The 27,133-nt window shown below is 42.1% G+C and overlaps 1 protein-coding gene across 1 annotated transcript; it reads left to right on the forward strand.

The window, feature by feature from the left end:
• Window positions 1-1,074: 1,074 nt before the first annotated feature.
• Window positions 1,075-25,855, forward strand: LOC126295161 (F-box/LRR-repeat protein 7-like). The gene is made up of 2 exons (XM_049987457.1): window positions 1,075-1,301; window positions 24,255-25,855. The coding sequence occupies exon 2, from the start codon at window positions 24,257-24,259 to the stop codon at window positions 25,631-25,633; it is 1,377 nt and encodes a 458-aa protein (XP_049843414.1). The 5' UTR covers window positions 1,075-1,301; window positions 24,255-24,256; the 3' UTR covers window positions 25,634-25,855.
• The last annotated feature ends 1,278 nt before the right edge of the window (window positions 25,856-27,133 follow it).

The raw sequence follows: 27,133 nt of genomic DNA on the forward strand, positions 1-27,133 counted from the left end.
TTTTTCAATATTAATACACAACTAGGTATTTGTATGTACTAATCACTAGAAAATCTATCAGTCTTGATGTTTTTGAACTTTTGTTCTTTTAAGACATGCAAAAACTTCTCCTTTTCCGACATTAGCTCTGTATTAGAAAGCTTGAAGGGTGTAATCTTTCATATATATTTTTTCTAACTCTGTGGTTATGTGGTGCTCGGGCAGGCACAGGATGTTTATTTTCCAAACAGACAAAAAGCCCTTCTACTTTATTACTGAGTATTTTCGTAACTTTCGTTTGAATAATGCTACAGCACTGTGCGTTGTTCTACACTTTCCACGCTCGAAGGGAAGAAATTTTCTGAAGGGACAGATGCATTAAGAAGGAGAATCTGGCTGGTAAAAATTTGTAGAGTAAACTGGCAGTCTACGAGAATACCTCGAAGTCTATGCAGTAGGCAGAATTCAGGCATTAACGTAAATTATAAGATTCGCAGAAGAGCCTGCCACGTAACAAATACCCTGAGTGTTAGTACTGTAAAACTTTTGAGATTAAATACTCGTCGTAGAGCACCGATGCTTTTTTTAAATGTTAAAGCCCTGATATATCGTTGCTTTTATTTGCCGACAGTTGCCAGTAACGTATAAATTATGACATAAAACTGAGCCAACAAAACAAATTATCGTTTTGATTTGTAGTGTGCAATTCCTTGGACATGATTTTCCCACTTCTCGATTTGCATTTAGAAACAAGGATCTGAAACAAGAGAACAAAAACACAAGAGAAGAAGAAATGTAATGGAAACGGTATACTCGATTTTTTAAATTTCTCAGCCTTTTATAGCCGTTACTTTATTACAATGCCTGTGTAGGTGGTACGGCAAAGTGTAATTTTTATTACTGCCTTCTTTACATCGAAGATTACCAGCGACCTTGTGCAATACGTTTACACGAACAAGTAAAATTTCATTGTGGAGCATACATTCATTGTCTGTCTGATTGCGTACATTTTGGCGCTTGTAACTATAATAAAATATCGGTGTAATTTAGTGTATTGTACTGCAAAATAGAACGCATTCTAGCAGAATTTCCTCTAAAGCGTTTGGCAACACTGACATCCGAAAATCAATAGCCTTACAGTAGGAGCTAGGAGGGCGGGTTGCGTTGTCTGTGAGGCCTTGTTGTATTTGTGTAATTCGTACGATTCAGAACTGAATAGTCGATGTATTTCTTGATGTACACTGTTTGTCATTCTTTGTAATCACGAATGGAAAGTTCGCTGTTATAGGGAAGCCTTTCTTTCACCAAACTTTGCCTGCAAAGTAAGTGTCTGTCAAGTTGGCTTTGTGTATGAAAAAACAAATTGTTAAATGTAGAGTTTGTGTGGTTAAATGAAACTTTACGTGTTCCACTTTTTCCATGCACGATGATTCGTTATTGGGTTGAATGTGTCCTTGTACAGGGTCTAATCAATACGAGTTGTCGTCCAGTGACGTAATGTTAATGGCTGCTGTCACCTTTCGGTGCACACATTAACATTATCGTTGTTAGTTGGCGAAGCCAACGAAGTTGGAAAAAAAAATTTTTAGGTAGCTTATCCGAAGGACTGGGTTAGGTTGGAAGGTGACAGTTTGGTTGTGAGATGACGAAACCAATGAATGTGAAACTAAATAAATCTGGTTTGATGACAGACTAATCTGTAGCTGTGCGCGAGGTGTAGATTAGGTTGGAAGAAGAAAGTTCGTTAGTTGGCGAAGCTAACTAATATGGTGCTATAGAAATAAAACACTTTTGTGGAGACAGACTGCTTTGTAGCTTAGCCATTTTCAAATAATCAATAACATGACGTTACAGTCGCCATATTGTGTTCGGCGGGTGTCGCGTATTACTTAAGTCATTTGTCACAGCAGACGACGCGAATCTAACATTCCTCTGTATCCTCTCCCCAGTCAGTCATTTTTCTAATGACAGCGCCCAAATGCTGAATGTTTATATATATCTAGTGATAAAAGTACATAGTGGGCACACACTCCAGATTTATTTTTGTGGTATTAAAATGCTCATCGACGCCTAATCATTGAACGTATCTGTTTCGAATTTAACCAGCAGTTTTCTTTAGGATCAGAACTGTGGTAATTGTTGCAAAGTGCGTTTACACATGGCGCTAACTTGAAAGTTAGGCTACTACAGGCCTGCTTACAGCGAAAAGCTTCGACTTTCAATGTCGCTGCCTTCGCCAACTGGGGCAAGTTACCTACCTTTAGTCTAACTGGCATCTCGGGATATGCTAAGAGATCAGCCCATTTCTGTTGGGGGGGGGGGGGCAAATATGGTAAATTTTTTATATATCGATATCGGACTTCCTGGCACTGTAGCACAAGAAATCCAGGAGAAAAGGACCTCACTTCGTTAGGTCTTTTATGAGCTGCAGCATTCAAACTGCATATTTACGTAATACGCAAATATCAATACGAAACCCACCAAATACGGCACGGTAGCTTCGGAAACTGTGAAATCGGGAGTGCGCTGTGCTTTTGTGAAACAATAGGTTCGTTCGAGTAAGGCTATCAGAACAAAGTGCTACCGTCTTCAAACTGTCTGTAGCCTTGCGATAGCTCCGACCGTCAGACCCCTTAGCGTTTACTCGAACGCAAAATTTCGCGAGTTTCGTTTTCTGACCACCTATAGCGCTAGTTGACGTTTCTGCCGTCTTCACGTTGCTCAAGTGTTTCTCATTTAATTACCTTGATTTAAGTAATGAAATAATGCACCGGGTACGTATTTTCTTCGTGCTTAGCACTACGCGTTTTGAGAATTTATTCTCAAAGTCAAGTGAAAATATTTACGTAAGTCTGTTGTGGGCTGTTTGTGTGTTGTGCCCCTCTAACACTGTACTGTCGTCTTTTTGAGGTAAAGATGCAGTACTGTGCCGCCCACACACACACACACACACACACACACACACACACACACACACAGAGTGTGAGAGAGAGAAATTTCACAAACAGTATGAATGATGGTTTGCGTGGGTCTTTCAGTATAATGTAATAGGCACAGTATCTTCTGATCATGACGATGAGAAAATCTCGAAATGCGTCGTGTGTGTGTGTGGGGGGGGGGGGGGGGGGGGGGGGGAGTATCAAGCTTTGTTATGAAACTGAGTGAGACGTTTCTTTCTCCCACGTGTGGTCGGCACTTCTTTGAGAGCCAGTGATACAAAATGTGAATTGATGTTCGTAATTATTCCTGATACCACTTTCCTCATCAACTCCCTGTTCTTTTTTATGCATGAAAAAAAATTGATTGGCTTGCCTCATTGATTTTGGTAACACTAATATTGTTGCGGGTTGCCTTTACATTGCAGATAATTGGTACCAATGTGAATAAACAAATCTAGAAAACGCCCAGACGTTACCATAAATTGTTTTGAAGAAAAATTATCGTTACTATTATTATTATTTTGAGCTTTTCCTCATTACAGAGGTTTATCTCCAACATAATAATTTACTTGGAAATTACAATATAAACAATAACTGTTCTTAAACTATATTCTCAAAATATTTCTCCAGGTGTTTCGATCTTGTGTGTCTTCTTCCTTTGCACCCATTCTCCTCATTGTGTGCTGTACATTTTGGATCCAGGTGGTCATAGGGCGTCCTTCTTCTTCTTCTTCTTCTTCTTCTTCTTCTTCTTCTCCCCCCCTCCGGTTCCCACTCCAGTATCAATTTTGGTATTCTGGTTTTCTCCATCCGTCGTACATGCCCGTACCACTGTAATTTCTTCCTATCCATTATGTCATATATTCTTTTTCATTTCCACTCTCCTTATTACTTCGGTGTTTCTTATCTTTTCTACCCTGGAGATTCTTGCCGATCTTCTCCAAAAGTCCATCTCTAGAGCTTGTAATTTTTTAATGTGCTTCATGTTAATTGCCCAGGTCACTGTTCCATACAGAACCACACTCTCTAATATGGATTTGTATATTAATTTTTTAGTTCTGCTCATTACATTCCTGCTCCATAAGACTGAGTTAAGCATCCCAATGACCCTCCATCCGCTACTAATTCTTTTATTGATTTCTGATTTTCCCCTGATTTCTAAAATGGATCCCAAATAACAAAAAATGTTTATCTTTTTGATTTTCATTCCTTCAATGTATAGCTCATCTGAATCATTAGTCAAGTATTCTGTTTTTGGTAATTAATCTTCAAACCCCAAGTTTTGTATGCTACTGCTAGTTGATTGCACATATAGTTAGCATCCTCGCCATCTTGTGCTAAGACTACTTGATCATCAGCAAATAATAAATGACGTAGGTAAACTCCATCTCTTATTTCTAATCCCATACTATTACATTTACGAGACCATGTTCTAAGGCTAATATCTATATAGATTTTAAATAATGATGGTGACATGGGACAGCCCTGTAAAAGACCTTTGCTTGTTCTAAATTTCTGTGAAAGTTTATTACCAACTTTCACTTGGCAAATGTTATCTTTATACATCTGTTGTATTATTTTAATCAAGGAAGGGTTTATGTTTGCCATACGTAGTGCTCTCCAAAGTAATTTTCTTGGAACAGTATCATACGCTTTTTCTAGATCTATGAAAATTAATCCTATATTTTTTGATTTTTCCCTATGTTTCTCCAAAATCTGTCGTAATGTGAAAATATGGTCTACACATGATCTCCGAGCCGTGAATCCACATTGTTCTTCTTGGGTTCTAAAATCTTTTTCCAGTTTGTTTTTAATTACTTTCGCAAAAATTCTCATTAATGTGTTTGTAACACAAATTCCTCGATAGTTTGAACAAATTTTGTGATCCCCTTTCTTAAATACTGTATTAATGTAACCTAGCTTCATCTCGTTGGGTATTGACTCTCCATGTATCATTTTGTTGAAGAGCTGTGTTTCACAATTTTGTCACCACCATATTTCAGACACTTCAGATTGATATTGCCTGGTCCCGGTGATTTATCATTCTTTCCTGTTCTCAACGCCTGAAGTACTTCACTTTCTAAAATCTGGATCTCATCGTCTTCATGTCCTTAATCTTCCCCTGTTCCTTCTTGTAGATATTCTTCTCTGTCCTCATTTAATAATTTTCGGAAATACTCTTCCCATTCCTTTTGTGTTATCAGTTGGAGATTAGTTTTGCTTTTTGTATCCTGTCGAAGCCCTTTCAATACTGACCATGCTTCTTTTGCTCTCCCAAATCCTAATTTGCTATTCACCTTGGCACATGTTCTTTCCCATGCTTCATTTTTTGCCATCCTTATTTTTTTCATCACTTCATTCTTCTTTTCCTTGTATATTGATCTTGTTTCTTCTGATTTATCATTCAACCACTGAAGGAACAAATTTCTTTTTTTTTCTCTAACGAGGACCTCCAGTTCCTCTGACCACCACTCTGCTGCACGGTCGTGGTTGCTATCTTTTTTACCCAACACCTCTGTTGCTATGATTTTCACATTAGCTTTTATATAGTCATGTATTTCCTCTGTACTTCCTTCAAATGATTCAACCAGTTTCCTTTCCATCCTGGCCGCAAAGAGTGTTTTGATACTTTCGTCTTGTACGTTGTCAATATTAAAAGGCAAATTTTCATTTTTCTCAGTCTGGTTCGTTTTATTTATGTTACTTGTACCACTCCTTGCATTCTTCCATGGCCAGAAAGACTTCATTTTAATTAGATAGTGGTCTGATCCACACTGGGCTCCTCTATAAGATCTGACGTCTACTGCTTTGAAACTACTTGTTTGCCTGATGATAATATAATCTATTATAGAATGAAGTTCTTTGGTGTTCTTTTGCCAAGTATATTTATGAATGTCCTTATGTTTGAAAAATGTGTTGGTAATTTTTAGATCAAACTGTTCACAAATTGCAATCAATCGTTCCCCATTGTCATTATATTCGTCCTCTCCATGTTTTCCTACTACTCTACAAGATTCTCTAATTCCTACCCTTCCATTCAGATCTCCCATTATAATCAGTTCCTTTCTTCTTGGGATTTTTTCAATAGTCTCCCTGAGGGTGTCCCAAAATGTATCCTTCTCCTTATCTTTTGTGTCGTTCGTGGATGCATATACGCCAATAATCACAACTTCCCTAGCAAATAATGTCATTTCAACAGTTATAATACGTTGATTGATGAATGTCCAATTTGTGATTCTTCCTTTCCATGATTTCTTTATCATAATGGAGACTCCTGCTTTGGCTCTTACTGCTTTTGATACCCCACTCCAGATATGTACATAATTATCCAGTTCTTCTTCTCCTTGGCCTTTCTTCTTTGTTTCAGAGAGTACGACCACATCCATGTTGAATATGTCAAGTTCTGCAGGTAGCAAAATTTATTTTAGTGGAAATACCTTGCACATTACAGCATCCAAACGTAATTTTCCATTTCTCATCACCAGTTCGTCTTCGAAAGTTCCAATTTTTCCGAGGCATATTATTAGGTTTTTTAGGGTTTTTATGTGAGTGAGGAGCTGGCCCACTGCACAACCCCCAACCCGGAGGACCAGGTAATTTTTACTCAAGGTTTTCTTCCTTTAGCCTTTGATAAGCCAATATCATACTGCAAGGCAGCAGTTGCTAGTTTTGGTCCACCCCGGGTATTTTATTTCCCCGGTACCCACCATATCTGGTGAGCATTCCCCTATCCGCCACCTGGGGAGGCGCCCGATGGGAGACCAGCAAACTCCACACGGGGGGGGGGGGGGGGGGATCGTTCGTTTAGTTATTAGGGAGTGGCCACAGTGTGCCCACTTTTAAGAAACTGATAGCCAGTTTAATTTCACTAGTAAATGTGTGCTTATTTCTAGCTATGCAACCTCCCCTCTAAAATGAGCCACGTGAATGATTGCATGACATTTATAGCAATGACTGTAGTATGTGGCCCCCAACTACCGGCTCTTGTGATCGGGTCCTTGTATGGGAGAGAAAAAATATTTATTCATTTTGAAAGTAACGTTGAAGGAAGGTAGTGAGATCCTTTTGCTTTTGAAAACCCAGGCTTCATATATGTAACAGATTTCCACAGAAAAATCCCTAAAGAAAATAAAATTATACCAAGATGTATTAAATTTTCAGAAGGTTGAAATACAGTGGTCCTTCAAAAGACTAACCTAGTACGAGAATAAACACACAGTTTTGCGCAGGCGTGCGTTAATATCATTGGATCAGTCTTACGGAAGTCTTAGGAGCCAGTCAGAACGATTTCCTCTGATAATTCGAAACCAGTTGCAACCATCCATCAGCCGCAACTCGAACAGATAAAACCTTTTTGCGGTGACAGGCTGCTCTGTAGCTTAGCCAGTTTCAAAAAATCAATAACATAAAGTTAGTCACCATATTGTAATCGGCGGTTGTCGCCATTTTCATATGTCATTGGTCAAAGCAGACGACGCGAATCGAACATTCCTCTATATACCCTACATCATTTTTCCAATGACTGCACCCAGATGCTGGATGTTTATATAGATCTAGTGGTAAAGGTACATAGTGGGCACACACTTCAGATTTATTTTTTACGGTGTTAAAATACTCATCGACGAATAATCATTTAACGTATGTGTTTTGAATTTAACCAGCTATCAAACAGTCACAAACCAGCAGGAACTGGGAGAATGCATGCGTTGAACGCATTCACATGTTTGCAACTGTATAGCAAACGAACTTAATCTGAGCAAAGGCTACGTGATCTAGTTAGCCAATTACAGCGACATAGCAGACGTGATCTATTCAACCGATGGCTAAGTGGCTGTTTCGTCGCGCTCGTACACACACATTAATATACAAGCAGTATAGAAATAGAGCTGTGGCTGCGTAAGTAATTTTGCTCGTCAGAAAGAGTGGGTGTTTTTTTCTGTAGATGTGGTTAGACAGGAATGTAAGACGAAATATTAAGTGAATGTAAATGAAGCCATGATATTGCTGTTCTTATGTGCAAGAAATATATGGCTCTTATATTCTGAATATGTCGTGGTTTCCTTATCTCGATTTCCGTGGGTATAGTACGGCTCGGACGTAACAACAGAACTTAATCCTAGACTGTTAAAGGGAGAGAGACTGTGAAATTGTTAATAAACTATCTCGTAAATTTTAACTTAGTAGTTCATTCGAAGGAAGCCACAGGTTATACACTATAGTCGAATTCTTTTATCTTGGCGGCTCACGCTTGCCCGCCCATACGTGGGAGATTGCTGCGTTGCCAGTTGCAAACGACGCATGCGCCAAGAGAAGCAACGCCGCAGAATAGTATAGTTCGCAAACTTACGTTTAGGGGGGAGTGCGCAGTTTATGAAGTAAAGCCACCACGGCTGCATTAACCCTTTCGCTGCTACAGAGACGTATTCCTCGCTGTGCGCGATTTTGTCATCGCTAGCCTGTGCTGACACGTGGTGTTCCGACCGCTTTGACACACTTATCATTCGATTTCACAAAAACTGTTTGGCCCAAAAATTAGATTTTTACACATCTTCTTGACCGGTACCTTCCCCCCATAAATGACTTAATTTTGTTTCGATGTTTAACGCAGTTATTGTGCAGCATTAAATGTAGTAGACCATTGCATGAAATTTTGAAGAGTTTGCAGAGGTAAAAGTCCATAGCGCATGCTTTCCATATGGTCGATTTTGGTTGCCATAATGCTGAGAATGAAATGTGGACAATATACCTAAATTTCATATAAAATTTACTGTATAACAATGTGTCATATAATTTAAGTACCAGATTATGAGTATAATGAAGAGACAAAGAACTAGAAATTTCAAAAAATTAAATTCAAACTAATAAAATTCATGAAGTAAGACACTACGATATTGTTTTTAAATAAAGAAAGTATTATGCACCAAACAAAGTTTCAACTCGGAACCTTTTGCTTAGCAGTCAAACATCTTAACCATCACGCTAACGCAGTTCATCATTCATTGACATTCCTGAAGGACTTTAAAACATCATGCAAAATGCCGACAAACGGTGTTGGTATGACTATGAATTATTCACGTTTCATCAAAGTACTATAGGAAATAAACAATTACCGCTGTTCTTTATTGTGAGAATGATACAAACACCTTCCTTGCAATCGCCTGAATTAGGAGTCTAATTTCTTGTTTGGTTTAATTATTTAATAGAATATGAAGCAATTGGTACAAAGAATGCTTTTTCCAAACTTTTTATAAAAGAAAGTCTGCTATCAAGACATTGCTTTTGTCCAATTACTTTATTTATGACTGAACGTTTGTAAAACTGAAGCAACTCGTCCGTGGTGTGCACTGCAGTCAAGCTCTGGTAACGTTGTTCTCTGTTCATTGGGTGCCTGTGCTTTATGACGTCAGATGCGCAGAACGAACCTAAACTCGACCGCCGTCGTAAGTGACGTGCACTTTAGTTGATTACAATTATGAGGTCGTCAGTGCTATGTCACATACAAAATAAGAGCAAAATGCCGTTTCGCACTATATACTGACCATTGTACTGCCCAAATTATTGACGGGAATGTCGAATTGGGACAAAGTGCAATCGTGAATTTTTTTTTTTTTTTTGAGATTTTTTTTTTTTTTTTTTTTTTTGGGAGGGGGGTTAGATATCTAAGGTTAAACTGCTGAGAGTGAAGTGGAGACTTCTACATTAACCGATGTTGCAAATATTTGGCATTTTTAAGAATAGGTCGTGATCTTTACGATTGTGGTTCAAATGTTCTCCGCTGTATTTTCCGAATATCTCAAGATTTCCGTTGGTGTGGTTAGGCTGGGACATAAGAGCATAGCTTTAATTGGCAGAAAAAATCTGATTGTGGGTTTCACTGATCTGTAGCGTAGCCAGATGTAGAGATTATGCTCGAAGAGCTGTTGATTTGTTAGTGGGAGAAACCACCAAATGTCAAAGCAAAAAAAAAAAAAAAAACCGCGAATGTTGTGAAAGAGTTACCTTGTGACACGACAGTGAAATGTACAACTTATGTCATGAATAATAGACTATTTCCGTGAATGTATCGAGATTTCCATAGCTTGAGTAGGCAGGAAAGTAAGAGCATAACTTCAGTTTATGAACGGAACTCATCACTAAAACTTAAACTACAAATATTTCACGAAAGTGTCGATTTTTGACCAGAGATGATGTGATAACTTCCAAGTACAAATCTGGCGGTCGCTCAGGGCCAGTGAAACATCACATTATCCTGCGAGCAGTGTATGGAGTACTGTGACATATTACGAAATTTGGTCTCATTCGAAGCCCTCTGAGTTGCCATGTCGTATTTCAGGCAAGATGGCGTGTGAAAGCTGCCTTTTTTTTTTTTTTTTTTTTTTTAATCACCTCATACAAGGGGGGGCTGGCAGCAGCATATTACGCTGCTCTTCAGCCTTGAATGGTACAATAATATGACATATAGGTGTCACAGACAATACAATAAAAACGGTGGGCAAAAAATGTAGATACAAAAAACAATAAACATGAAGCCGTACACGCTGGACGAGAAAAAACACTGACACAGCGCACATAGCACGGATGACTGCGACGGCACACGTGAACAGTGGTGGCGTGACGACAAAAGAACACTAAACACAAAACGAAGGCACACACACGAGACACTGATGGCGATTATCTCCGGCGCGCGAATGTACATTGAGCGTGTGCGAGTCCGGGGACCTACCAAGGGAGGGGGAGGAGGAAGGGGAGAGGGGTGGAGGAAGGGGATGGGGAAAAGGAAAGAGAAAGGAGGGAGAGTGCCAAGAGGAGAGGACACGGGAGTGGGGGTGGGGAGGATCAAAGTTGATAGGAGGGGTAGATGGAGGGGAGGAGGACATCATCAGGGATGGGGAGCTGGCGGAATCCACCTTGGGAGAGGGTAAGGAGGGTGGAGAGATGGAGACCGGGTGTGATGTGGGAAAACAGGCGCGGCAGCGGGTGGGGGTGGGAGAGGGAGAGGATGGACGAGACAAGCGGGTCAAGTTTGCGGGAGGTGTACAGGATCCGTATCCTTTCAAGGAAACGGAAGAGGTGGGGAAAAGGAATGAGATCGTACAGGATCCGTGTGGGGGAGGCGAGGCGGAGAGCATGGCGTTCAAGGATTTGAAGGGATGTATAAAAGGTAGGGGGGGGGCGGAGATCCAGGCCGGATGGGCGTAGCAGAGGATAGGGTGGATGAGGGATTTATAGGTGTGGAGGATGGTGGAGGGGTCCAGACCCCACGTACGGCCCAAAAGGAGCTTGAGGAGACGGAGTCGGGAGTGTGCCATGGCTTGGATTGTCCGGAGATGGGGGGTCCAGGAGAGGCGGCGGTCGAGGGTGACGCCAAGGTACTTGAGGGTGGGAATGAGGGCGATAGGACGGCCATAGACGGTGACGTAGAAATCAAGGAGGCGGAAGGAAGGGGTGGTTTTGCCTTCAATGATCGCCTGGGTTTTGGAGGGATTGACCTTGAGCAACCACTGGTTGCACCAAGCGGTGAACCGGTCAAGATGGGATTGGAGAAGGTGTTGGGAGCGCTGCAGGGTGGGGGCAAGGGCAAGGAAGGCACTGTCATCGGCAAACTGGAGAAGGTGGACGGGGGGTGTCCGGCGTATACAAAAGGTACAGAAGGGGGGAGAGGACGGAGCCTTGGGGCACACCGGCGGAGGGAAAAAAGGTGTAGGAATCTGTGTTATGAATGGTGACGTAGGAAGGATGGCGGGAGAGAAAGGAGTCAATCAGACGGACGTAGTTAATGGGAAGGGCGAAGGTTTGGAGCTTGAAGAGGAGACCAGAATGCCATATGCGGTCATAAGCTTGTTCGAGGTCCAAGGAGAGGAAGATAGCAGAGCGACGGGAATTAAGCTGGTCGGAAAGGAGCTGAGTGAGGTTGAAGGAGAAGGTCGTCGGAAGAGAAGGACGGCCGAAAGCCACACTGGGTAACCGGAAGGAGGCGGTGCTGGTGGAGATGCTGGTGGATGCGGCGGGAGAGGATGGATTCCAGGACCTTGCTGAAGACCGAGGTAAGGCTGATGGGACGGTAGGAGGAGACGGCGGATTGCCAGGTTTAAGGAACATGACGATATGTGAGGTTTTCCACAGGTCGGGGTAGTAACCGGTGGACAGGACTACATTGTAGAGCCTGGCCAAGGTGGAGAGGAAAGAGGCAGGAGCTTCACGAAGGTGACGATAGGTGACACGATCGTGACCAGGAGCGGTGTTGCGTTTTGTGCGGAGTGTAGCAATGAGATCCTGTGTAGTGATTGGGGCATTGAGTTCCGTGTGTGTAATGTTGTCCAAGTACTGGAAACAGGTGCGAGGGGAGGGACAGAGGTGTCAGTTTGATCGTGGACATCCGGGAAGAGGGAGTAATTGAACTGGGGATCGTCGGGGATGGAAAAGACATCAGAGAGGTAGGAGGCAAAGTGATTGGCCTTACTAGGGGTGTCAGGGAAGGGGTGATCGTCATGGAGAAGAGGATAGGAGGGGGAGGGTTTAGTTCCGGTAAGGCGACAGAAGGCAGACCAGAACTTGGATGTGTTGATAGGTAGGGTAGCATTTAAACGGGTGCATGTCTGTCGCCAGTCCCGGCGTTTCTTGGCCGCGAGCAAATTACGAATGTGTCGCCGGAGTTGCCAGTGGCATCGTCGTGTGTCTGGGTCACGCGTGTGAAGGAAGGCACGGTAGAGACGACAGGATTCATGGAGGAGGAGGACGGCCTGTGGGGGTAAGGTAGGATGGTTGGGGTGGATGGCGACAGTAGGGACGTGGGCCTCCACGGCCTCAGACAAGGTCTGCTGGAGAAAGGAGGCGGCATGGGCTACATCGTCAGGGTGACGGTAGGTGAGGGGGTGGCTATCGACCTGGGTGGAGAGGGTATCCCGGTAGGCATTCTAGTTGGCACAGGTATAGTCTTTGACATACTTAGGGGGAGGGTCACGACGAGGGTCGGGTTGGGGGTGACGACCGTCTGAAACTGTGACGAGGACAGGGAGATGGTCGCTACCAATAGGCTCCAGGACATCCACGGTTATGCGGCCAAGGAGGTTGGTGGAGGAAAGGATAACATCGGGAGTGCAGTTGGATTCGGGACGGGTGTGCTGGGGGATAGGGATGAGGTCCCCTTGAAGGGAGGAGAGGAACCGATGCCACCGCCGTAATTGGGCGGCGGAACGACTGTGGATGTTGAGGTCGGCAGCGATCACGTAGGAGGAGAAGGTACGGTCAGTGTGGGAGAGGAAGTCGAAGGGAATAGGGACGTTAGGGCGGACATAGATGGTGGGGCAGGTAACGGTAAGCCCGGGGAAGAAGAGACTAAGGAGCAGGTGTTCGGTGGGGTCGGGAAGGAGAGGTTGGAGCCGAACAGGGATCTGGCGGTGGTGACCAATGCCGCCTTGTCGGTGAGGCTGCATTTTATAGAATAAGTAAAGGTAAACCATGACCGTGGTCATAGAGTAAATATCTCTGAAGTGAGCATTCACATGCGCAGAACAGGTTTTGTGTTGTCAACATTCATTGCCGGCCTGGTCACGTGATCTCGGGGCGTGGTGTGTTTGTCCGTATAGCGCCCTGTATGTTTCGAATGTCACTACGTCCCTAGTACAGACGGATTCTTTTCGTACGTGTTGTGGATTATTTGTATATGTTGTGCAGGCATTTTTACAGTATCCATTTGATACCGGGAATAAACCAGCTACATAACTTTTAAGGGCAGGTGATATTGCATTCTGCTTTTTTGCGACAGGTGTCAATTCAGATGACTCAATTTTTGGTAGTTTTCGGTATGGTTCGGCACTTTATAGTATTATAGAGCCTGACGCACTTTTTTGCAGTGATAATCTTGCAAAACGACTTGACAGTACGCTAGTACTTTTGCAAGTGTCCGAAAAACACACATTAGTGATTATATCCCTGCTAATTCGTTCTTTTTCTGCTATTTCTGCGTATTTTTTCTCGTCTTTGCGACCTAAAGAACAATTTTTGTTGCTGGGGACATTTCGAAGTGTTTATTTAATGCATTTTACGTACTTGCTCCCAGTTTAGTAAATAAATAGTAGACTGAGTAAGAAGGGGATAAAAAAGTAGATTGAAGAATAAATGTACTGTAAAGCAAATACAGTTGGTCATGTAACAGTCAGCCCATATAACACCATTAAGGGAAGTGGAAAGTGACACAAATGAAAGAGTTTGAGGACATGTTTACTAGTATTTTATGCTTCTTAATCAAATGGCGAAGAAAATAAATTGAACGCAAAATACAGGAAAGAAGATGAATGTGTACTTTGATTAGCTACACTGTTGTGTTTTTTATTTGATTTGTGCAGAAAATGTATTTAAGCTGAATGCAGAAATTGGTAGTAGGTGCTGTCTGCTGTGGAAAATTAAAAATAGTTGGTATAGCATCTATCTTCAGCCACAAAAAAAAAAAAATGGTTCAAACAGATCTGAGCACTATGGGACTTAACATCTATGGTCATCAGTCCCCTAGAACTTAGAACTTCTCAAACCTAACTAACCTAAGGACAGGACACAACACCCAGCCATCACGAGGCAGAGAAAATCCCTGACCCCGCCGGGGAATCGAACCCGGGCATGTCAGCCACACACATCCAAACTTTCCTCTGTCGAAACATTGCTCTTCAAAGTGTTTTGAACATACTTTTGAATATTTTGTGCGGACAAAATTACTCTTCCTTATTTTCTGGAGCCACATATTTACTCGTTTTTCATCCTTCAGGAAACTAAAATATAAATCACACATAATCATTCTCCATGTCCCAGACACACTTAACATGGTCTCCTACTGTAACTTTGTAGTAAACAAAAAGGTTTAGACACACATTATACGAAGACAATTACAGACTCCCATTCTATTGCATTTATCTGTCTCCCGTCTTTCAAATCTATATACGTAATCGACAAGTCACTGAAAAACGCGTGGAGGATAGTATTTGCTCAAACAACTAACCATTCTGTTTTTTGTTCCACTAACAAATTTACGAGAGGAAGCGATTGTTTGTAGAAAAATAGGTCTACAGAATCAAACCTCAATTATAATGTGTCTTGAAATTTTTAAACATAGTACCCATGAAAAGTTTCTGTCCCTCCTTTCACATATTTTTCTTTGCATCCGTAGCAACAACACTAATTCACCATCGCTATTAAACTACCAATAGAGGGTGAAAACACAACAAAACTCTTGATATTATAAACTTCAAACTCTGCGGAAAGCACACACGCTCAATGAAGTCCCGAAAACATGTGACAATCCTGGTTTACTGTTGACAACATGTGCAGAACGCAATGCTCTCTCCAGAGAGGTTTACTCTATGATCGTGGTTAGTCTCTCATAATGTGCTTCCACACCCTAAATGCAAGGTCCTTTCGAATTTCTTATTCAATGAGGATTCGTTTCGTTGCTGGCGCCGAAGGGTAGTCGCATGCTCCATGTGTGTCCGAAGACGGTGAAACTTGCCACAAATTTCGGCATGTATGCGTACGGCGACAGACTGGGATTTCTTCTGTCATGTAGCGGTTATCGAGTGGGCAGTAAACACTTAACAGTTGGGAACAACAAGTGTAGTCGTTAAAATGGACGAGGCGAAATTTGGGAGAAGGAAACACAACAATAGACGTGAAATTGTAGGAAATTCAGTATTCGACGGAATTCAGTGAGGGCAAAAATAAATAAATAAATAAAAATAAAACAAATGTAGCCACGATATTGCAGAAAGATTAATAAACATTTTGTGGTTAACTAGCGGAGTACATTTTCCCTCGAGCAGATCGCCAGATAAAAAAAAATTAAAAAAGCACTATAACCTAGTTAGTGGGACCTCGCATGAGATGAACTCGCAGTTAACGCGATAAAAAATATTGGTCCCACCAGGAATACATTAGTTCTTATGGTATGTTTTATCGGTTAACATGAATTTCGGTTAAGGCAAATTCCTAGCGTAATTAAGTTTCTCTGTAACACAAACTTCCGACCTTAGTGTGTTCTAAAGCGTAATTTTTTTCCGAAATGAATGTAGAAAATTTAGCTACAAAGCTAATTATACTTATTGCCGACTCGTTTTTAACGTATTGTCGGTAGCCGCGATTATTACCTCAACAATCGGCGCATGCTGTACATTGTAAGACATTCAATAATGTGTGCGGCAGCATTTAGTAACGTACTCAGTGCCAGATTTGACAGGTGTTCTGTTAGTCGTAGCCGTATCGAGTTGGAATACTGAATAAAAACTACAGTTACAACCAGTACCGTAGCACGCGAAAATGGCAAAGAGGAAACGGACAGCTCTAAATGTACAGTTAAAGCTTAAGACTCTAGATGAAGTGGACCGAGGTACCAAGAAAACAGCAATTGCAGAGCAGTTTGGAATACCCAAATCTACTTTATCTGCGATTATTAAGAATTGGGAAACAAATCTAAACGACTTCGTACCGCTAAGTATGAAGACATCGAGATGTTATTGCTAGAATGGTTCAATCATATGCGTGCATCTAACATACCTTTAACTGGCTCTGTGATTCAGTCAGAAGCAAATGATATTGCTAAAGATATGGGCATCGAAGACTTTCGTTGTTCTGCTGGTTGGTTGTATCGGTTCCAAAAGAGACATTAAATTTCATCTGTACAAATTTGTGGTGAAGCAAATAAAGTTGATTAAGAAAGTGCGAACAGCTGGTTGCATGAACTCAACTGATTGAGGGGAAAAGTATGCCTCGTGTGATGTGCTTAACGTGGATGAAACTGGATTTGTCTACAATTTTTTTCCAAATTACACCCTGGGGATAAAAGGTGATTAGTGTCACAGTGGAGCACGAAGCAAACAACGTGTGACTGTTGTACTGTGCTGTAATGCTGACGGCAGTGAGAAGTTTCGTCTTTGGGTTATCGGTAAATCCGAGAAACCACGTTGTTTTAAAACACATAAATATGGACACTTTACTTTGCATCTACTGTCACCACAAGAAAGCTTGGATCGATGATACATCATTTCGCAAGTGGCTTCTTCGTTTCAACAGTCGAATGGTTGCTCAAAATAGACATGTGGTTCTTACATTGGACAAATGTACTGCCCATAACGTTCATGATCTGAACCTATCCGACATAAAGGTCCGCCGGCCGGAGTGGCCGTGCGGTTCTAGGCGCTGCAGTCTGGAGCCGCGTGACCGCTACGGTCGCAGGTTCGAATCCTGCCTCGGGCATGGATGTGTGTGATGTCCTTAGGTTAAGTTAGGTTTAAGTAGTGCTAAGTTCTAGGGGACTGATGACCACAGCAGCTAAGTCCCATAGTGCTCAGAGCCATTTGAACCATAAAGGTCCAGTTTTTTCCACCCAATGCCACAAACCACCTTCAGCCTTTGGACCAAGACATAATCTCTCTCATAAAGAGAGCTTATCGCAAGCGACTTGTAAGAGTTGCAATTTGTGCTGCCGAAAACAATAGTGCAACCCGAAATTGGAATCTGCTTGACGCAATAAAAGCCATCGCAGCAGCCTGGAACTCAGTATCAGCACATCATAAAGGGAAGTGCTTCAACAGAGGTTGGAGACATAGCAACACTGAAGATGTCCACGAGTTAGAAGTTGCCACTTCATCTGATGAATGGACAGGACGTTGTGAATCCCGGGATTAGTTTCAAGGAATTCATTAGTATAGGCGACGATGTTGCCGTATGTGCTTCCGTGGAGTCGGATGTGCCAAAAGCTGTGAACGAGCTGCAAGAAGGGCCATCAGAAGAAAGTGAAGAGGAAGAGAATACAGATACCATTCAACCTACCTGTCAGGAGATGTTTACAGCGTTGGACTGTTTAGAACAGTTCGCTTCAACATCCGACGTCACTTCTGGGTTTACGGATGCTATTGTTACAATTGGTTGTGAAATTACAAAATATTATCGTTCTCATGGACGTCAACGAGCCATGACCGAATTTTTTTCCAAGAAAGTAACGTATGTAATTTGTGAGTAATTGTAATTTTACAATCACTTTATAGTGTTATACGTCTACAATAACGTGACTCATAGTGTAGTGTATTACACATTAGTGTACTGCTGTACATGTATACTTATTAAAGTCTGTGTATTTCACTTAACACGATTTTTTTAACACGAACTCCTGATTTTTCGGTCCCTTCGGATTCGTGTTAACGAAGTTTTACTGTAAATCACTTTTTTTGCTGAAGCGGGTAAACTTAACCTGCCCGGTTGAACTGTGATGAAATAATTCTTTTGAAAAATGTTGCAAGCATGACTGGCAACAAAAATTACGTGCCTTTCGGCGAAACCTATATTCCCAATTTCCTCAAAACTAAATTTATGTTACAGCATCGCTTTGCTTGGTACTGCATATATTCTACTTTACTTTGCTGTGTCTGTTCAAGTTTCATGCTTAAAATTTGGTCTCGTTTGTGTGTTCGCGGCTTGAATATGTGATTGGCTGTTTACACATCATGTAATGTTCTATGTTCTCTGTTCTGTGTTCTGATTGGCTAAGGATGTCACGTGCCCTGCACTTAGGCTGTGTAACAAAAGCACACCCACTGCACTCTCGATTTCCTGTTTTCGAAGCTTTCGTTCCATACAGATTAATACATATGATGTTATGTCTGAAAGATCCACTGTTGACATCCCAGATAAACTAGAAAATAACAGAGTAAGCATTCGATGGGAATTAGTATTTTGTAAAAAAAGATATGCAGTCTTCATTTATATAATTACTTTCACAAATAAAAATATCGAAGAAGAAAACCCATTAAAAACCAAAGCGTGCTACAGAATACTATGTCAATTGCCATTCCATTCTTGTAAGGTGACTGCGAAGTCTTTGTGGTCTAGTCTATGATTTGCTGTTGGCAGCAAACTCCCAAAGGAGCCGACTGGATAAAATTTGAATATGGACATCCCGGGCCAAGGGAAGTGTTAGATTCCAATTTTCATTTTCTAGTGCTTTTTTGCTTTAGTAGGATTAAGTGCAGCGGTGGTGAAATTTTTGAGATTTATAGTGTAGTATCGGTTGTTTCTGTTGACCTTTATAGGTCAAGGGAAATGATCGATTCCAGTGGATTTTGTGTGTCATGGAATTTGGGAAGGTTGTGGGTCTTGTTATTTTAGTGCTTTTTGCCGTTTGGTGTAGTGGCGTGTGTTTATATTTAGTTTGTCTGCACCCAAAAACCCCTAATTTCACCCACTTGTCCCGCTAGTTTCATGATATATTTGGAGGAAATTTTTTTTGGTGGTTTTTCGATCTATTCTCATGTTTGTTGTCATGTTTATATGATAACGTCATAGGAGTGGTACGGGAGTTGATGTGGATCGCCGTTTTCGCCATATTTGTGGCGTCATTGGTCAAAGCAGACAATCGGACACTTCCCTTATAGCGACATCCCATACTATCATTATTATTCTCGCGCTGTGTGTGTGTGTGTGTGTGTGTGTGTGTGTGTGTGTGTGTGTGTGTGTGTGTGTGTGTGTGTGTGTGTGAGAGTGAGAGAGAGAGAGAGAGAGAGAGAGAGAGAGAGAGAGAGAGAGAGAGATTCTTTCTTCATAATGAAGTAATATGCTAAAAGGCGTTAGTAATCAAAAATCTTAAATTGAATGAACTTAAGGATGTTTGGAGATTTAAACTCTGTTAATATTTTATTGCTCAATATTTTTAATTTCCAGTTAGAGCTTTTTTGTGCACACTCGATCAATATGTAAACGTGATGTTATTTATTCATTTCCTCCATGTATAACTGTTAGTAGGATACTGCACTGTCTGCAGATATGACTGTGGCATTTAGTCACTACCAACTCACAGAGAGCGCGTTAATAATTTCAGGGAAATTGTTAATCACACTTTTGATGCCACCACACCTACATCTGGACTCAGAGGTGACACAAGCATATAATGTCTCAGGTCTGTCCGATTTGCACTGACTAATCTCTCCTGCTGTGTTCACTTGTAGATGTCCGTATTCCACTCAATGCTGTCCTATTGCATAATCTTTCGGATACTGTAGGTAAGATTCCCCCCCACCCCCCATGAACCACGGACCTTGCTGTTGATGGGGAGTCTTACGTGCCTCAGCAATACAGATGGCCGTACCGTAGGTGCAACCACAACGGAGGGGTATCTGTTGAGAGGCCAGACAAACGTGTGGTTCCTGAAGAGAGGCAGCAGCCTTTTCAGTAGTCGCAGGGGCAACAGTCTGGATGATTGACTGATCTGGCCTTGTAACACTAACCATAATGGCCTTGCTGTGCTGGTACTGCGAACAGCTGAAAGCAAGGAGAAACTTTACTGTATGATTAAATGATGATGGCGTCCTCTTGGGTAAAATATTCCGGAGGTAAAATAGTCCCCCAATTGGATCTCCGGGCAGGGACTACTCAGGAGGACGTCGTTATCAGGAGAAAGAAAACTGGCGTTCTACGGATCAGAGCATGGAATGTCAGATCCCTTAATCCGGCAGGTAGGTTAGAAAATTTAAAAAGGGAAATGAATAGGTTAAAGTTAGATAGGGGTAATGCAGGAGTAAGTTTAATAATGAATAAAAAAATATGAGTGTGGGTAGGCTACTACAAACATCATAGTGAACACATTATTGTGGCCAAGATAGACAAGAAGCCCAAGCCTACTACAATAGTAAAAGTTTATAGGCCAACTAGCTCTGCAGATGATGAAGAAATTGATGAAATGTATGATGAGATAAACTAAATTATACCGGTAGTGAAAGGAGACAAAAATTTAATAGTCATGACCGAGCGAGGTGGTGCAGTGGTTAGACACTGGACTCTCATTCGGGAGGACGACAGTTCAATCCCGCGTCCGGCCATCCTGATTTAGGTTTTCCGTGATTTCCCTAAATCACTCCAGACAAATGCAGGGATGGTCCCTCTGAAAGGTCACGGCCGACTTCCTTCCCCGTCCTTCCCTAATCCGATGAGACCGATGACCATGCTGTCTGGCCTCCTTCCCCAAACAACCAACCAAACTTTATAGTCATGGGTGGCTGGAATTTGAGAGTAGCAAAAGGGAGAGAACAAAACATAGTAGGTGAATAGGGATTGTGAGTTAGAAATGAAAGGAAGGTGCCTGGTAGAATTTTACACAGAGTATAACTTAATCATAGCTAACACTTGGTTCAAGAATCGTAAAAGAAGGATGTATACCTGGAGGAATCCTGGAGATACTAGAATGTATCAGATAGACTATATAATGGTAAGAGAGACATTTAGGAACCAGGTTTTAAATTGTAAGACATTTCCAGGGGCAGATGTGGACTCTTGACCACAGTCTATTGGTTATGAACTGTAGATTAAAACTGAAGAAACTGCAAAAAGGTATCAATTTAAGGAGATGTGACCTGGATAAACTGACTAAACCAGAGTTTCAGGGAGAGCATATAGGAACAATTGACAGGAAAGGGGGAAAGAAATACAGTAGAAGAAGAATGGGTAGCTTTGAGGGATGGAATAGTGAAGGCAGCAGAGGATCAAGTAGGTAAAAAATCGAGGGCTAATAGAAATCCTTGGGTAACAGAAGAAACATTGAATTCAATTGATGACAGGAGAAAATATAAAAATGCCGTAAATGAAGCAGGCATAAAGGAATACAAATGGCTAAAAATGAGATCGACAGGAAGTGCAAAATGGCTAAGCAGGGATGGCTAGAGGACAAATGTGAGGATCTAGAAGCTTCTCTCACTAGGGGTAAGATAGATACTACCTACAGGAAAATTGAAGAGGCCTTTGGAGAAAAGAACCACTTGTATGAATATCAAAAGCTCAGGTGGAAACCTATTTCTAAGCAAAGAAGGGAAGGAACAAAGGTGGAAGGAGTATATAGAGGGTCTATACAGGGGCGATGTACTTGAGGAAAATATTATGGAAATGGAAGAGGATGTAGATGAAGATGAAATAGGAGATATGATACTGCGAGAAGAGTTTGATAGAGCACTGAAAGATCTGAGTCAAAACAAGGCTCCGGGAGTAGACAACATTCCATTAGAAGTACTGACGGCCTTGAGAGAGCCAGTCCTGACAAAAAAAATCTACCACCTGGTGAGCAAGATGTATGAGACAGGCGAAATACCCTCAGATTTCAAGAAGAATATAACAACTCCGATCCCAAAGAAAGCAGGTGTTGACAGATGTGAAGATTACCGAACTATCAGTTTAATAAGTCACAGCTGCAAAATACTAACGCAAATTCTTTACAGATGATTCGAAAAACTGGTAGAAGTCAGCCTCAGGGAAGATCAGTTTGGATTCCATAGAAATATTGAAACACGTGAGACAATACTGACCCTACGACTTATCTTAGAAGAAAGATTAAGGAAAGGCAAACCTACGTTCCTAGCAAATGTAGATTTAGAGAAAGCTTTTGACAATGTTGACTGGAATACTCTTTCAAATTCTGAAGGTGGCGGGGTAAAATACAGGGAGCAAAAGGCTATTTACAATTTGTACAGAAACCAGATGGCAATTATAAGAGTCGAGGGACATGAAAGGGAAGCAGTGGTTGGGAAGGGAGTGAGACAGGGTTGTAGCCTCTCCCCGATGTTATTCAATCTGCATATTGAGCAAGCAGTAAAGGAGACAGAAGAAAAATCCGGTGTAGGTATTAAAATCCACGGAGAAGAAATAAATACTTTGAGGTTCGCCAATGACAGTATAATTCTGTCAGAGACAGCAAAGGACTTGGAAGAGCAGCTGAACGGAATGGACAGTGTCTTGAAAGGAGGATGTAAGATGAACATTAACAAAAGCAAAACGAGGATAATGGATGTAGTCGAATTAAGTCGGGTGATGCTGAGGGAATTAGATTAGGAAATGAGACACTTAAAGTAATAAAGGATTTTTGCTATTTGGGGAGCAAAATAACTGATGATGGTTGAAGTAGAGAGGATATAAAATGTAGACTACCAATGGCAAGGAAAGCATTTCTGAAGAAGAGAAGTTTGTTAACGTCGAATGCACAAACAGTGCCCGAACTCTTACGGGAATTGGCAACGCGCCATGAGTAATGAGTATAATGGACGGGGCACTACGAATGTAGTGCGGGAGAGTACGTTGAGAATGTGGGTTTCGCGGGAGGCGTGCCAGAGATGTCCCTGCAGGTGCACTATCCTCTGTGTCCTCGGTGGCTCAGAGGGATAGAGCGTCTGCCGTGTAAGCAGGAGATCCCGGGTTCGAGTCCTGGTCGGGGCACACATTTTCATCTGCCCAGTTGACGTATGTCAACACCTGTAAGCAGCTATGGGTGTTCATTTCATTGTAGTAAAATAGTAGTGTTCAGGTTTTGAAACCACATATCACACTGAGTTCATTTGTCACTATTCTTAGGTTCTGCATAAAGTGCCTCCTCATTATAAAATTCAGTAAATTTTGTAGATGTTGGTTCTGTAAAACTTTGTGCAACTTCTTCCACTTTTCTTTCTACATACTGTTGTGTTCTTGTGCTTCTTATCTTACGTGGACACTTAAAAGGTGACCTATTAGATTGCTAAATCAGATATGCTAACATTCAACACATCAACTACTTCACACCCAGGAATATAAACATCTGCATTGTCTTCCTCAGATCACATTCCAGGGATGATGATTATTCAGGTAGCCTACAACAAGAAGCTCAGTGAAATTTCTTGTTCTAGGGAGTATAACCATTCCTGCACAACGGATGTGATGGTAACACAGTTAGTTCAGGACCGAGGCATTTCTGCAACACCTCTGACAGATTTCCAACAATTGGGAAGTGTTTTCACTCTCTCAAACACCGTCTTCTTGTCTTTCTTCATCTTCCGCACACATCCGTCTTTCATTCCTGTGTTTCCTCACTGACATCGTAATTAACAAAAAGTTCAAACAAAAACAAAACTCTGTGCAGAACAATTCGTGTGCAAGTTCTCATTCGTTTGTTATAAATGGAAGAAAGATGGAATCAGTGTTGTCAATATGCATGTTCTACATTAGAAATTCAGTGATGTGAAATATGCAGAATGTTGAAAAATTTCTGACACTTTACACAGAAAAAATATTGCCCACTTTGATTGCAGTAACTACTAAGACATTAAGCAAAGAATATATTGCACAGTTTTTATGGGTTTAAAATGAAAATATTTTATTTATTAACAATGGTGATACAGAGTGCTGACGTATATTTTTTCCACAGAAATTCACGATCGAGTTAACGTGGCTCGTATAATTTGACATGAAATTGCCCTGCCTGACATTCTCATACATACCTTAAATAAAAGTGACACACACGAAATCTTCAGCAATACTTATTCTGAAGAATAACTGTTAACGTTCTGTCCACAGAAATGGAATCGCCAACACTCGCCTGCAACCCGCCAGACGATGTACTGTTTTGCGTCTTTGCCTATCTGCCCATCCCTGAGTTGGTCCGATGTGCTACTGTGTGCAAGCAGTGGTACAAAATTGTGACGGGATTCACCCACCTGTGGAAAGGGAAAAGGTACGTCAGCAATAGAAGTCCGAGAGAATCTGCCGAGACGTGCGCCGTATTGTCCATCGTACCACTGTTGCAGGAAATCGAAATCAAGGTGGCCAAAATGTTCGAGGTGAAAATTTACTACCCACAGTTGTTTTTGTCAGTGACCAACATGTCTGACATACGAGCTGTGCAGGACTGTCAGAGACTAGGGTGTACGCACGTGACAACTGATCTCAGCATTGCAGATATCGTCTTCTCTTCTCGTTCGCCTATCTGTTTTACGGCGCTCCGGAGGCTGAAGATCGTCAGAGGGAACCCGACACTGACACTCTTCAAGCCGGGCACTAGGGCGGAATGTGCCATCATCTCTGCCCTGGAGCTGTGCCCGTTTCTCACAGAGCTGAGCCTCGACGTAGAGTCCCTGTCAGCGAACTACTTGGAGTCTCTGGAAGGGCTCGGCCGGCTGGAGGTTCTGAGAATCCACTGCCGCAGTCTGAATGATCTGACGTTCCTACGGCACTGCTCGGATAAATTGGAGGAACTGGAACTGGAAAGTTGCGACGACTTGCCGTCGTCCGCATACGCGGAGCTCCGCCACCTCGGGAAACTGCAGATGCTGCGGCTGTGCGACTGCCGTGTGGGGGGAGCGGATATGGAGGTGGCCGCCGCAGGTCTGAGGTCTCTTGTGAAGCTGCAGTTGGATCGTTGCGGAATGCTCTCGGACCTGTCCTTCTTGCGGTTCTGTAGCCAGCTGCAGGAGCTCCGTGTCGAGGCCGACAATGTAGTGCTGACGGGTCTGAAGCACCTGCCCACCGGTCTCCGCTCACTCTGCCTCGTCAACAACGCTCTGACCGGCGACGAACTCTTTGAGGTGCTCCCGTTCCTGCGGCTGCTCGAGGAACTGAACCTCTGCAACACGGAGCTGGTCCAGCTGGGCTTCCTCCGCTACTGTCGCAGGCTGCGCCGCCTCTGCCTCAAGAACTCCACCTGGCCCGACACGTCGGAACTGTCGAGCCCGTGCAATCTGACGCAGCTCGAGACGTTGGTCCGAGAAGGTGCGGGTACAATGTGGACGTACTCTCCGGAACGGTGTCGTCACTGCCGCGACTGGACACTCTGTCGCTGGCCTACGTACAGGACGCCGCCGGGTGGTCCCTCAGCCAGTGGCCGCAACGTCGCACTTTGTTGCTTCTCTGAGTTCACGGGGTGGAGGTGGATGCCTGTTCGGAATTTGAACACCTGAATAATTTGAACCTTTTTCCTTGTCTGTCACCACTTAGTGTGCAACTTTAACAGTGAAGTCATCCGACTGAGTCTGCCCCAAGTAAAAATCTGTTGCTCAGATTGCTTTGTATAAACTTCTGTTACACGAGCTTTTGTAAGTAGAGGAGTCAACATCTGTATAGATTGATGTATATTTATTTGGCACGTATGTTCATTTGCTCAATAAATGTATCCCTGTGTAGTAGTGTGTGCACCTTTTTCTATCTTACTGGCAGATTAAAACTGTGTGCCGTGTCAGGATACAAACTCGAACCTCATTCGTAAGTTCTCCAGTCACGTTCCACAATATCCCACACAACTTCACTTCTGCCAGTACCACTTCTCCTACCATCCAAACTTAAAAAGAGCTTCCCTGCATACTTTACTGGCCTAGCACACCTAAGAGAAAAGATGTCGAGGGAAACCATTTACAAAATGGACCTCTACTGCTGAGTGAACACTTAACTCTGGAAACTACACCTTGGCTTTGGCTAACCTGTTTCTCAAAAGTCTCACTTCTTCCAGTAGTTGCTAGTCCTGTGAGATATGCAGAAGAATATCTGTGATATTTGGATGGTAGTACAAGAGGAGAAAGAGTCGTGACTACAAAACTGAATAAGTAAGAGTATTGCCTGTGATGGCAAGGTTTTGGCCTCAAGTTCCAGTACATCATACAGTTTTAATCTGCCAAGAATGTTTTCTACAAGTGATATTTCTCATTGAATATATGACCCTTTCCCTAATTTAATCTCTCATTTATAGTTACAGTGTAAAATATTAAAAACAAAGATTCAAGACTTACCAAGGGGGAAAGCAGCGGTAGACAGGCACAATAAAATAACACACAAACACACACACAAAATTTCTAGCAGACAGTATGCTGTATGTCTGCTTGTGTCTGTGTATGTATGGATGGATATGTGTGTGTGCGCGCGAGTATATACCTATCCTTTTTTCCCCCTAAGGTAAGTCTTTCTGCTCCTGGGATTGGAATGACTCCTTACCCTCTCCCTTAAAACCCACATCCTTTCATCTTTCCTTTTCCTGACGAAGCAGCCGCCGGTTGCGAAAGCTCGAAATTTTGTGTTTGTGTGTTATTTTATGGTGCCTGTCTACCGGCGCTTTCCTGCTTGGTAAGTCTTGGAATCTTTGTTTTTAATATATTTTTCCCATGTGGAAGTTTCTTTCTATTTTATTTACATCATTAATTTGAACCCAACAATTAAGTTTGTTATTGTCTCTGTTGCATTTTGAAATCTTTTCTATCATCTTACTTTCTCTTTTTGTTTGTACAAGTAGTTTCACTTTGCATTCATCTTCCCTTTTTCTGTAATCCACCACATTTTAGCCTGCCTAATTATAATAATACGTAATTTACTTCCAAACCATAACCTAAAAACTTTAACGCTTTCAACATTACTGCTGCTATAAAATCCACTGTTCCAAGTTTACAAACATTTCGTGTAAACTCGTGAATACT

The sequence above is a fragment of the Schistocerca gregaria genome, chromosome 11 (assembly GCF_023897955.1).
Source record: "Schistocerca gregaria isolate iqSchGreg1 chromosome 11, iqSchGreg1.2, whole genome shotgun sequence".
Lineage (NCBI taxonomy): Eukaryota > Metazoa > Arthropoda > Insecta > Orthoptera > Acrididae > Schistocerca > Schistocerca gregaria.